Source organism: Hipposideros armiger, unplaced genomic scaffold, assembly GCF_001890085.2.
Source record: "Hipposideros armiger isolate ML-2016 unplaced genomic scaffold, ASM189008v1 scaffold_651, whole genome shotgun sequence".
NCBI lineage: Eukaryota > Metazoa > Chordata > Mammalia > Chiroptera > Hipposideridae > Hipposideros > Hipposideros armiger.
In genome coordinates this window covers 502,524-515,786 of record NW_017732001.1, presented here as the reverse complement: position 1 = coordinate 515,786, position 13,263 = coordinate 502,524, and the positions used below count along the sequence as shown (strand labels likewise).

At 34.5% G+C, this 13,263-nt stretch overlaps 1 protein-coding gene across 3 annotated transcripts in view; it reads right to left on the bottom strand.

Annotated features, from left to right (window-relative positions):
• Positions 1 to 13,263, bottom strand: part of CUL3 (cullin 3) — a 95,030-nt gene that overhangs the window by 10,855 nt on the left and 70,912 nt on the right. For all 3 annotated transcript variants that reach the window (XM_019626009.1, XM_019626010.1, XM_019626011.1), the window contains 5 exons: positions 12,568 to 12,738; positions 11,953 to 12,060; positions 8,414 to 8,538; positions 7,690 to 7,786; positions 6,044 to 6,178 (listed from right to left, as the gene is read on the bottom strand). In XM_019626009.1, the coding sequence (XP_019481554.1) occupies positions 6,044 to 6,178; positions 7,690 to 7,786; positions 8,414 to 8,538; positions 11,953 to 12,060; positions 12,568 to 12,738 (636 nt within the window). The remainder of the gene's footprint in view (positions 1 to 6,043; positions 6,179 to 7,689; positions 7,787 to 8,413; positions 8,539 to 11,952; positions 12,061 to 12,567; positions 12,739 to 13,263) is intronic.

The window sequence follows — 13,263 nt, the reverse complement described above, 5'->3', positions numbered from 1 at the left end:
AATGAGCAACAGCTTAGGTCTTTCTGAAGGACTATCAGGGTACGTGAGGACTAAGAGAAATGTGAATTTTAGTGATAATGATGCACGTTCCTTTGCATCAAATGAGCTCTGGTTATGTCTACCTATTTTAGACATTTCAAATATTATGTTAATCTCAGCAAGTTAAACAGGTGCTTTTAATTGTTATGTGAATGCTACAAGTGATTTATTTACATTATTTTATTGTTTAATCATATTAAAAGAAATGGAAATGTATTCTTAGCTGACAGTTTACAATTACAGATCATTCCCAGAGGTAACTACTGTAATTCAACACCTAGCCTTCTATTCCTTTTCCTTTACATCTACATATACACATATGAACACAGATACACATATATACATGTGTGAACATGAACATGCTCATCTTACCCTAGTATTAATGTTAAATGTAAACGGGCTCACACTATTTGATTCTTCTACTAATGTCTTGGCAAGTTTCCATGTTAACATGAAGTGACTGAAGCTACAGGGAGTTCCATAACACTGCTCTATCACGATATAAATGAAGACTGAGATCGTACCCAATTTTATGATGGAGCATGCATTTCTATCTTTGAACACAAAAGCCAGGTTTCCTGAAACAGATTTCCAGGCATGTACATTTCCTCAAAGTTATATATTATACTTTATAGATACTGACAAACTGCCTTTCAAGTTGCTTAACTATGTCACTTCACAACAGTCTATGAGTATCCTCTCTAACTTTCAACACAGAATTTTTTTCTTTTGTCCATTTGTTGGGCTAGAAATGGTTACCTCATTATTTTAATTTGTAAATTCCCTGACCAATACAAGAAAAAAACTTTTTTTTAATGTTTAAAGGATATTTGCAATGCTTCTGGTGCTTTGTCTATTCACTTTCCTTCCACGCTTTCCTATTCAATCGTTTGTATTGACTTATTGGTGCTCTTTGTATATTTATGGCTTTCGATTCTGTCAACATGTTGTGATTTCTCCTAGTCTATCTTTTCTTTTTTAATTTATGATATTTCATCATAGAGATGTATTATTACTTTTTATGTGGTTAAATCTGTCAGTCTTCCTTTGTTGTTTATAGAACGGGATTGAAAAAAGGCCTGTCACATCAAACTTATCAAAATGTTGTTTTCTTCTATTACTTTTACCAATTTGTGCATACATCTATCTGGAATTTGCTATGACATATGGAACCCATACAACTCTCTGACCACTCCCAAAAATGAAGCAGAAATTATTTTAATTGAGTTTGATTAGAAATGGCAAATTCATCACTCCCAAACACCTGTCTATGTATTAATCTGTTTCTGGACTCTCTGTTTTGTCCAAATAAGCTATTTGTCTACATAGTAAAACAATTTTAACTTTAAGGTATGTCTTGGTATTAGGACAAATTCCTTCCTCACTTATTGGGCTTCCCCACCCCAAGTCACTGCCCGCCCCCCATAAAAGTTTTGCCTATTGTGCATTTTTTTGTCCAGATGTATTTTGAGATCAGCTTGTCAAGTTTCATAGGAAATAAATCGTTTGCAAATTTTGATGGGGATTTCACTGAAGTTATAGGTGACTTAAAAATATAACTCCTTTATAACATGTAGTTTTTCCACTTGGGTACATTTACCCTTTCATATTCTTTTGTTTTTATTGCCTTTTTGGTATTTCTTTTACCTTTCTTGTTAGAATGACTTCTAGGAAGATTGTAGTTCTCATTAAAACATCCCTTGCTTCATGTCATTTTCTGATTATTTCTGATTTATAGAAAAATTGACTTTTCAACCAAACTCTTTTCAGAAAATGGTTTAGTTGATTATCACAGTTGATAATCATACTGTCTACAACTTTTGTCAACTCCTGATATTTAAAAATTTCATTCCTTTTTCTTTTCTTACTATGTTAGGATCTGCAGAACAAGGCTAAGCAGTAATACTAAAGACAAGCATCCTAACTTGCTCTTAATGTTAATGGGAAAGTGGCTAATATTTTACTAGTGACTACTGCATGCTTAGGTCTCTCATTAGATACACCTTCATGACATTGAGGTGGGCATTTCATTCTATTCTTAGGTGGCAAAGAATCTCTCACACTGGAAATAAGTATTGGGGACTGACTTTTTTTCAAGTGCTTTTTGTATATCTGCAGATTATTAACTGATTTCTCCTTAAAGCAGTGTCTGTCAAAACAGCAAGTGTTCAGTTAATTCTATGATTAATATAAAATCTTGTAACTATCTGTTAACAAATTCCTTCTTTCTATTTCAGGAATGAATCCGACTTGGAAACAATGAATTATTCTTTCAATAAACTGCTGAATATGATCTGCTAACATTTTATTTAAGGTTTGAGCATTTATGGTGAGTAACCTATAGCTTTCTTTCTTATTGTATTTTCCTGGTTCAATTTTAGTAATAAGGTTATACCAACCTCAGATATTTCCCAAGAGAAGTATGTGTGCTTTGCTTTCTGGGATTAAAGTTCTCTGTACAGCTTTCAATTTTAATTTGCTAAATGTGTTACTGAAATCTATATCCCCCCCTTTTTTATTTTTTTATTGTCAGTCAGTCAGTACATTTGTATGGGTTTCTATGATTGTGGAATTTTCTCCTTGTACTTCCAACCACTTTCCTTTATATACTGTGAAGTTATGTTACTAATGATTGTTTTAACTTTTTGATGAAATATTATCATTGTTGTTTAATGGTTTGCTATTTAAATTCTACTGTCTGATATTAAGTTTGCTATTGCACACAGTTTTTGTATTTCAGATTCATTAGAAAAATTTTAAAATATAATAAAGGACATTCAGAAAAATATGTATTAATATCCACCTCTCTTTCAAAAACCAAATGGTAATTATTAAAATCCAAGGTATAGACTACCAGTGTGTGTGTGTGTGTGTGTGTGTGTGTGTGTGTGTGTGTGTGTGTGTGGTGTGTATATGTATATATCAGGGGTGCCAAAAAAATGTATGCACATGACTTGTATTCATCTTTTGTTATCGGTATATACTGAACATTAGAATTTTAATACAGTTTTTTCCTTTCTTAAAATGCATATACATTTTTTTGGCATCCTCTGTATAAATGAAAAAGCTTTAGCAGCCTGATTACTATGAATTAAATGTTTCACTACAAATAACTGCCACCTTTTGTAGGTAGTTCTAAGATGGCCCGCGATGAGTATGTTTAAACCTGTGTGGCCCCCTTATGGTGTCAAGGTTGACTTGGGTGACAAAGAAAATAAGGAAGTGACAATATGTGACTTCCAAGGCTAGGTCGGAAAGGCACTGCAGGTTCTGCTTGGGCCTGCTGGACTGATCACTCTAGGGACAGCTAGCCACCAGGATGCAAGAACAACCAAACAGCCATGTGGTAAGGCCCATGTAGGAGGAACTAAGACCCTTACCGACAGCTAAATGAGTTTGCCTGCCATGTGGAAGGAAGTGAATACCAACAGCTTGGAAGTGTATTTTCCAGCCCCAAGCAAATGTTACATGACTGAAGGCCCAGCTGACATGTTATTACAAGCTCCTAAGAGGCTGAGCCAGAACCACCCAACCGAGCCCTTCCTAAATCCCTAACACACAGAAACCATGGAAGATAACTGTTAGTGGTCATTTTACATTAGTAAGTTTTAAGATTTTGTTCATGCAGCATTAAACAACGAATATGCCATTACAGAACTCATAAAGAAAGAATATCCAAAGATAAAAGATCAGCTTCCTTTAAAATTATTAACTGTCTCCTCTAACTTGTGGAGATGATTTCTGTAAGAGTTGCCTAATAAAACTTAGTAAGCAGTCTACAGTGAATCACATGGTGTGGGTAAACACAAGCTTCATGTGCCTTCTCACAATGCCCCTGGTTTGAGATCCGAACAGCCAGGAGTCTGTGGAGCCGTACGAATAGCATTCTACGTATGCTCAGGCTTCTGGTTTGGGGCTTAGCTAAAATTTGAAATATTAAGAGGAAATTTTCTACTTAATTTTTACCTTCTGCCTAATCACTGCTCATTAGCATCAATGATCCCAAGCTGGTTGAGAAAGGGAAAAGCTTGAACTATTAAAATTGCTAGCAATTCCAATAATGGCTGTAGAGAATGAAGGTGCGCTTTTGTTTATCCCATTTTTGCCAGCTCTTTATAAAAGAGAACTCTGAAAACCAATTCTAGCATTTTTCCAGTAGCTTATTTTGCTTATAATGTTTACCCATGAGAACTGCAGAATCAAATACCCAGGCTGCTAGAGATAATTATGCCTATTTGAAAAGGCTTACCATGTTTGAATAAGGTACTCAGTACTTGCTTAATCAATATTCTTGGGACTAAATCACTTATAACTTGTGCTTGAAAATTAAGGTTATTCCCTAAGTAAGAGACATCTGGAATATGTAAGAGCAAAACCTCTTGACTTAGCCACTACCTCAAACACTTAGGTGTCAAAACACTTCCTTGAGGAATATCACATAAAAATGGTCATCTCTTCAAATATTCATTATCTTAAATTTAAATTTAATAAGAATCCCATGATCTTCATTTCAACTTGAACCTACCCATTTAAAGGTATAGGGAGAAAGAAAAAAGGTAACAAAAATGTAAGTATATTAAAACAGTTACTCTAAGAAAAAAAATGGGCGGAGAGAATAATCTGACAGACAAGATAGTGTAAAATTAGCAGAAGGGCAGACACAGAAAACAATGGAACAGATCAGAGTCAGAAACAGGCCCCACACATATGATTCAACCGACTCCTTTAATAAACAGGCTACCAAAATTTAAAGGGAAAAGACTATTGCTTTTGACAAATGATGCTGGAATAAACAACTGAGTATCTGTGTGTGTGTGTGTGTAAAATAATTCTTAATCCTTACCTCTAACCACACATACAAAAATTAACTTGAAATTGATCACAGACATAGACCTAAATGTAAAAGCTAAAATTATAAACCACTTAAAACACTGAAGAAATTCTTTGAAATCTTGGGGTAGCCAATAATTTCTTAGATAGGATATCAAAACAAAGAACTATAAAAAGGAAAATAGTGGCAGTTGGGCTTTGTCATATTAAAAAATTCTGCTCTTTGAAAAGGCAAGCAACAGACTGAGAAAATATTCACAGCACATAGAACTGACAAAGGCTTTGCATACAGAACTTATAAAGAGCTTTTAAACAACTCATTAAAGATATGAACAGTTACCCCAGTAAATAAGACATATAATTGGCATATGAAGACATAGAAGGTACCCAACATCATCACTCATCGAGGAAAGGCAAATTAAATCCACAACGAGATACGATTATACACCAGCTAAAATGGCTAATGTTAAAAAGACTGACAATGCTAAATTTTGGAGAGGGTGTGAGGCAACTGGAACTCTCCTACATGGCTGGCAGGAATGTAAAATGGTACAATCACCTTGGCAGTTTCTTAAAAAGTTAAACATATAGGTCGATTCATAACAGCCTCAATCTGATAACTCAAATGTCCATCAACAAGCAAATGGATACAGAAAACACAGCAGATTCATATAACAGCCACAAAAGCGATATTATATGACTGCATTTATATGAAATTCTCGAAAGACAAAACGAATTTATGGTGATATAAGGCAGATCACTGGCTGCCTGGGTTTGGGGATAGTGGGAGGGAACCCACTGCAAAGAGTATTAAAATGTTGGGGGGTCGGTAATAGTCTATATATTGGTTGTGATGGTAGTTCCACAGGTGCACACATATATTAAAACTCATCAAATTGGGCACATTTTTAATGGGGTATGTTTCATTATGTAAAATGTATTTATACTTCAATAAAGTTGATTAAAAAAAATGAAACGTGAGCATATAATGTTCATCTAGTCCCATAGCCCAATTTTATGCTGTTTTCTCTAATGGTACTCAAAGGTTACTCAAATAATCATCCTCCTCCTCATCCTCAAATAATAACTCTAAAGGTTATTCAAATAAGACTCAAGTAACAGGTGAGCATTAGAAACAATACCATTGGTTAAACTTTCTACAACCAACCCATACCTCGAACGTGTATTTTTCTCTATTATTAAAGAGCATCAATATGGTCATCTGGAAAGTGGAGACTTGCAGTATGTGCTTCCGTGTATTAGAGCCAGTTACTTGTGCCCCTCCAACACCAACTTCAGATCCATCTTCCTGTTTCATTTAAAAAAAAACAGGAACAAGATAGAATTATCTCCTGGTAACTTGAACAGTACGTTTGAGCAATAAGCCTGGCCACGTCCAACCCCTCCTTTAGAAAACTACGTAACTTACTCCTAAATAGAAAGAAAATGTTATTAAAAAATGTGTGTGTATATGTGTGTGTATGTACACACACACACACACACACACACACACACACAGTCTTTATTTAGGACTGTCCTTTTTAAAAATTGTGAACACTTTAATATATCTGCGTAAGTAACGAATCAACAATTCCTTATATTCACAGTGAAAATTACTTTAACGGTACACAATGGGATAACAGTGGGCTTGTAAGACATCATTCCACTAACCCACTACCAGAAGTAGCTGGATTTGCTTTCTTTTTGTGTGATATTCGCAGCAAGAGATCAAGTGACAGCACAGGACGGGGAACAAAGACATCTGCCCCCCTTACGCCTGTTCCTGCTCTAGGATTTAAGAAGTACAAAGTAGAAATTTAATTCTTTGATAATATATGAATTGTTTTTTAAAAACCTACACATCTGTTTAATAAAACTTCAAAAGATAACATTATTTAGGGGGGAAAAAACCTCTCCTTTAAAATAAAAATAATTAGAAGCTGAGTTCTTTAGTATACTTAACCTTCCCACTTACACTTAAATATATAATAGTTTTAAACATTATTCAACTAAATGCATAGTATAGAATATTTCCCATTTCAATGAAATAGGAAATTAGAATGCACGCAGCCATTTCCAACAATATTTAAAAAACTCACTGGTGTTACAGTGACATCATATAAAACTAGTAAGAATCTAATTAATAAAAAAATAAAACTGTTATTTGCTGCCTAGATAACAACTTAGGTATTTATCTTTAATGTTTTGCTAGAAGCTTTTTATTACTTTTCTATTTTTAAGGCAAATGACCCTAATTTGAGTTATACCAAGCAATAAAAATTAAACTACTACTCTAAACCTAACAATTTTAGATACAAAAAAGTGATTACTCTTTAAAAATGAAGGCAATTCACTAGTATAGTGCTAATTTTTAAATAATCACTTTAGTAACATTTTGTAAATCTCACACATATCAAGTATTGATGCTCCAGGTTTTGATTTATTGAAAATAAGGATTACAGGAGACTGGAAATTTTAGAAAGGGACTCATGGTTTTGTATGTCTTCAAATCAACATTTTATTCTTTTATTATTTTATGCAATATTGTCGCAAGCTAATTCTTATAAATAAAATGTGTAATTCTCTTACTATTATTTACTCCTTAAGGAAGGTTACTGGTATAGTCTTCAATATTATCAAATGAAGTTAGCAACGGAAGGAACAGAAGTAAATAAAGCCAAAGTTCCTCCCTTTATAATATTTGAAACAGGTAGGGAAGAGAAATAAATAATTTATCCAGGTCAACAAAAATCACAAATCAGTTCTATAGACAAATTTTAAGTTACTAAATATAAATATGTTCAAGCTATCAATATGTACCTTTTTAACTGGTCCATAAAAGGTGGCATTGAGGTCTGCAGAACCCATGTGATGCTGGAGTGTGAGCTGTCGACCACTGTGTTTGGCTAAGTAAAACCTGCAACAAGTCAAACCAGAAAATCATACAATTTACATATTTGAAATTGTAAACTACAGTATAAACCCTTAACAAACATATATGTAAGGGAGAGTTTAAAACATAAAGGAAACCTTAGAAATCAAGTTCAGTTCCAATTTTTTACAGAAGAGGAAACAAAAAAATAAAAAGAGGGAAGGAGGGGGCGGAGAGAGGAAGACAAACAGAGAAAAAGACAGAGCTAAGTAACGTAGCGGGATATCATTACATGATAAAGTTGGCAGACTAAATCATTTCACTGGTACATTTTGCCCCTGGCCTGCTGCTCAGCCACTGCTGCTCATAAGCCCACCTTTCTCCATAGTAACCCAACAATCAATTCATCCTAAGCCAGTGGCAGACATCAACAATACAAAATATACTCCTAACAGTGCACTAATGCTGAAGAACATTAATAAAATATTCCTCTGAAAAGAGTTTACGCAATGCAGTCTTACATATTAAAAGCATAAAAGATAAATTCTCCTTTCGAACATACGGTAAAAAATGGAGTCTATTCACCCTCAATCAGCGACACTAATGCTCAAATTTATTTCAATGTCGGACAATTAGTCGTATTTAGAAATACCAAGTTTGAGCTGTGTTTACCTTCTGAATATCTCAAAAGCATGTCTCGGTGCCGGTGGGATGTTGCACTTTGGTGTGGCTGACTGAGTGGGCCAATATCCAGTTGTGAGCACCCGAACTGTGAGATCAACACCACCTAAAGATACCTGTGTAAGAGAAAGAGACGTTCCCCCAAATTAACTAGGATTTGTTATCTGTTCCCTACAGACACAGTACTAGAGTTCTCACAGTCGTTAGCGGCACATCCAATATGGAGCAAATAAAACACTGTCTTTCAACTGTCCTGGCAAATATTTATAATTATGGCTTAAGACATTGACTTTCAAGTATTTACCAAGGATAGTCCTTAGCATGTAAACAAAGTGTTACTGGCGTCACTGAGAAGTGCAAAATTTTGGAGCTTAAGCATTTTTAGATAAAATGTTAAGGGGCCACATCAGTATCATTTTAAAGAAAATTCTACGGTATCTTTCCTATCAGCCTTTAAGTATTTTTAACCATCTTAACACACAAGCAAAATATTTCTATCTCACTCCCATTTCAAGTACACTGATCAATGTTTTCACACGTAGCTCATATTCTAACAACCTTTGCATAGGACACTGTGGATCCAGTTCTGCAGAGCAAGAACTCTATCAATATTTGAATAATGATGACTACTACCTCTACAAAATATATGCTAGCATTACTGTCACAATTAGATGTTTTCTTGTTTTTAAACAAATTAAATTTTTAAGAAAACAACAATGAAGCACATCAAGGGAAATTCTTAAGGGTGAATTATTATCTTTATTATTGATAGTCACAGCTTGTTTCAAACCACTACTTCATTTTTCTCTAACCTGGATGATTTAGCAATATAATATTAAAAGGGATGAGTTTACACATATCATGAAGTATTCTACACTCAGATTACTTTACAAACATGTACTAAATGATCACTCCATTTTAAAGAACTGAAACTAGGAATCTTAGATACCACATAGGAGAGATGATCTTAGGAGAGATGATGAACGGAGGACTGAGAACTGTTGGTACATTTACAAATTGGGGGAGGGCTCACCGCTTGGTCAACTCCACTGATGACAATAAAATCTTTTATCTCTTCTCCCTTATACCCACACATTTTGCGCCCTAATCTTCAAGTCTTTCCTCAAAATGCCATTTTTTTAAGAGGCCTTCCCTGACCCCTCTCTTCCCTGTTCCAGATCTCCTCTTCTAACACCAGCTAAGATGCGAAATGTTTGCTTGTTTATCATCTGCCTCCCAGATTAGAGAGTAAGTGCCACCATGGCAGGGGTTTTTGTCTGTTCCATTCTTTGTATACCCAGGGCCTAGAACAATGCTTGGCACAGAAAGCATTCAATGAATTATTTGTTAAATGGAAAAAAGAGAAAGAAAAAACCTCAAGGAATATTACTTTAGTGGTTTGTATCTTTTTTTCCTAATTATTTGAGTAATATTTGGAAGCCATTCCACTTATATTCAAAGATAGCGCACGACGGGAGCAAGTAAAGGAGACAGAGGTTCTAGAAAAGCTATCAGGATCTGATCTGATCTGCTGATATAAATAAACAAAAATGTGATGGCAAAGTGGTTTTCCTGCCCTGTCCCCATTTAAAAAATAAAAACACAGGGAAAAAAAAATGAACCAATACTTACATTACCTTAACCGTAGTAGATTTGTCTAAATAAAATATACAAGTATTATTAGAATTTTAAGAAAATACTTACAACTTCTAAAACTGGGAGAGCCACTCTTGATATATTTTAAAAGGCCAAGCAAGTTACAGAGAATCACTTGCTTGAAGATTGGTGCTATTTTAAAAGTGCTTAAAGATTTTATTTCAGAAAGCTCAAGATTTGTTTTGATTACTCTCACTTTTCATCAAATCTTTCTAATGTAAGTTAAGGCTTAGGAGACTTAAGGCTTAAGGTCTTTAGCATAAACAATTATGAAAAAGCCAGTAATTGCATGCAAGTAATGGCCTTGCAGTACGTGGAAGCAGCAACTGATTAGCAGATATATAACTGAGCATCTTGATAAGTACTTTATTTACTATAGTTAAATTATGAAACAGATATTCTACCACAGAGTGAAGGATATATCTGCATACTCAAAATGAAAGACTGGAAAATTCACAAACTTTGTAACAATAGAAAGTAACAAAGGCTAACAGAATCATCATGTTGAACAGTGTGTGTGCGCCCCCCCCCCTTTTAAATGAAACAGTGGCAACAGAGTGATCAAGAGGATGCACCCTAATTTTCATTATTAAAAAGCATTTACTATCATGGACAAGATAATTAGACACTTAAAAAAAAATTGCAAGGATGCTGAACCCATCCAGGAACATTCACTTACAGAAGGTTTCAACAGAATACTTGATTCAAATCAGGTTATTTCCCTGTAGCTCTCAATGAATGATCAGTGAAAAAAAATAAAATAAACAGAAAAAAAATTGTATCACATGAAAATACAATGATATCAACATATGAGACACAACGAAGTACAAATCCCTAAACCATCTAAAAAAGAAAAAAAACCTACCTAGGATAATCACATTATTCAGTTCCTGCCCACCCAAATTTCTGCATTATCACAGACTTGCTATATCTTTCCTGTTCTCAGCTCTACTCCACTGTAGATATTATGAGGCAAATCGTCAACTAACTATTTATAATGAAGAGGGACCAAAGTCCCTCTGGGTCAGAATGACTTAATATGTATCTGTTTCTATACAATTAGGTATTGTCACATATTTTGTTTATGATGAGACTGTGGGACCAGTAGAAGTGATAATCTTATATTTAAATATTAAAGGAAAGACCTCCAAATTGTTTTAAATGGTTGTGATATGTCTTAATTTTTTAAACAAAGTGATATACAGTCACTTATAAGAGAAAACTTTTAAAGAAAAACTGGAGTTCTCTAAACTTAAGATAAAGTTGAAAAACAGTTAAAAAAATTCTGAACTTGATTAAATCCTCACAAAACCCCATCAGACTGCAAAACCATACAAGTCACCGTTTACCGTTTTCTGGGAATCACAATACAAAACCGTATTTATAACACACTAGTGTCAGCGTTTTTATCCTCAGTTCATCACCTACCAACTCTAAGGATGTCAGGCCCATTTCTGTTGATCTAACAGATACAAATGAGAACAGGAGGTAACCAAGACAGCACAATCCTGGTAAAGGGAAAGGACGAGCACTAAAACTCAGTCAGCTTGCCTGAGCCCGCTATTCTTTCCACAGTCTATAATGATTCTAACAGGAGAATCATTTCTACTCATTCAAATTTCAGCATATTCCTTCAAGTGAAGAGGATAAACTAAGTTTTAGAAGAATAAGCAAAAATATTTTAACATTGTTAGAAAAAGAGGATACATGGGGGAAAATAAATTTTAAAGTACTCACAGACAAAACGTATGTTGTCACTAATAACATTTAAAGAAATGACAGCAGCAGTTATTTGATGTATGGATGAGAAAGCCCATTACAAAAGGCTACAGAAAATCACATATGCATATGGATAGAAATAACGGGACTTTTACCCCAGTTGCCTGCAGATGTTGCCTGAATTCATCCATAGTTGTGTTTGAGATGCTCATATCCCTAAACATTCCTTCCAGTTTTGATGTGAACTGACATCCACATTCAGTCTGTAAAAGAAAACCACAAATATAGACAAACAAGTAATGGATTTTTCTATGAGAAAACATACAAAGAAATAAACTCTTCCACGTTACTGCCATCATTTCGAAATCTTTCCAATAGTTGCTCTATGCCTGTGGGCACCAAACTTTAGTGTGTTTAAGAATAACCCAAGGATTTTATTTTAAAACACAGATTCTAAGACTCTGAGGTTCAAAGAACCTCACTGTCTGTGTTTCTAACAAGCATCTCAGGTGACAGAACAACACAGTAATGCTTCCCTGGCACTGATCCTACCCCACACCTCCATGACTGTATCCTGCCACGCAAAGAAAGGCCAGCAAACTCTGGATGTCTCAGAACCTGAATAAATGTTAAGTACAGTCCGCTAGAAAAACAATCTATTTATAAAAATAAACATTTTAAATCAATTAAATATTTTCCAATCATATGTCGGTGTTCAATCATGTAATAAACAGTTAAGTGCACGCCATTCCATCTTATATACACCTTACCTTTAACTTAGATATCATATTTTTTTCAGAATCATCAGAAACACTTTTATTTGTGAGCAGTCTCCTTGCCAAGTGTTGTTTATAATAACGTTCAAATACATCTTTTTCTTGCATAAACCTAAAAAGGACCATTGCCTTATCCAATATTGTTTCTACTTCTTGTTCTGTTAGCTGCAAAATCAAGTAAAACATGATTTAATAATTACAAAATTTTACTTCTACAAAAGTAGCACCACAGTTCATCTACAGTTTAAAAACAATACTGTTTGACAGCAAACATAAATATATCTCGTAAGCTATGTCAGAAAGGGGGATCTGGTTTGAGAAAGCGCCTCCTACTTCAAATAGTAGCACAGCACAACTCTGCCATCCTACCCTAAGGCAGCACCAGTCAGGGGCTCACGTGGAGTTCCATTCCCTAGATGGCTACCATGGAAATGGAGGCATGAAGTGCTACATGACTGGCTTAAAGGATGACTGTGAACAGACAAAATCAAATTCTACTTGCAAACAAGAATGCCTTTGCATAATATGTAGACAGGAACAGGAACTTACATAGCCAAAAGACAGATTATTTTCATATAAGTTCATTCAAAATCTAAAGTACAAATAGAAAGGTAATAATTGTTATAATTCAAAGAGCTTAAAAAGGCCCCATGCCCTTATTTTTTAAATTAAGGGCAAGAAAATACTGAG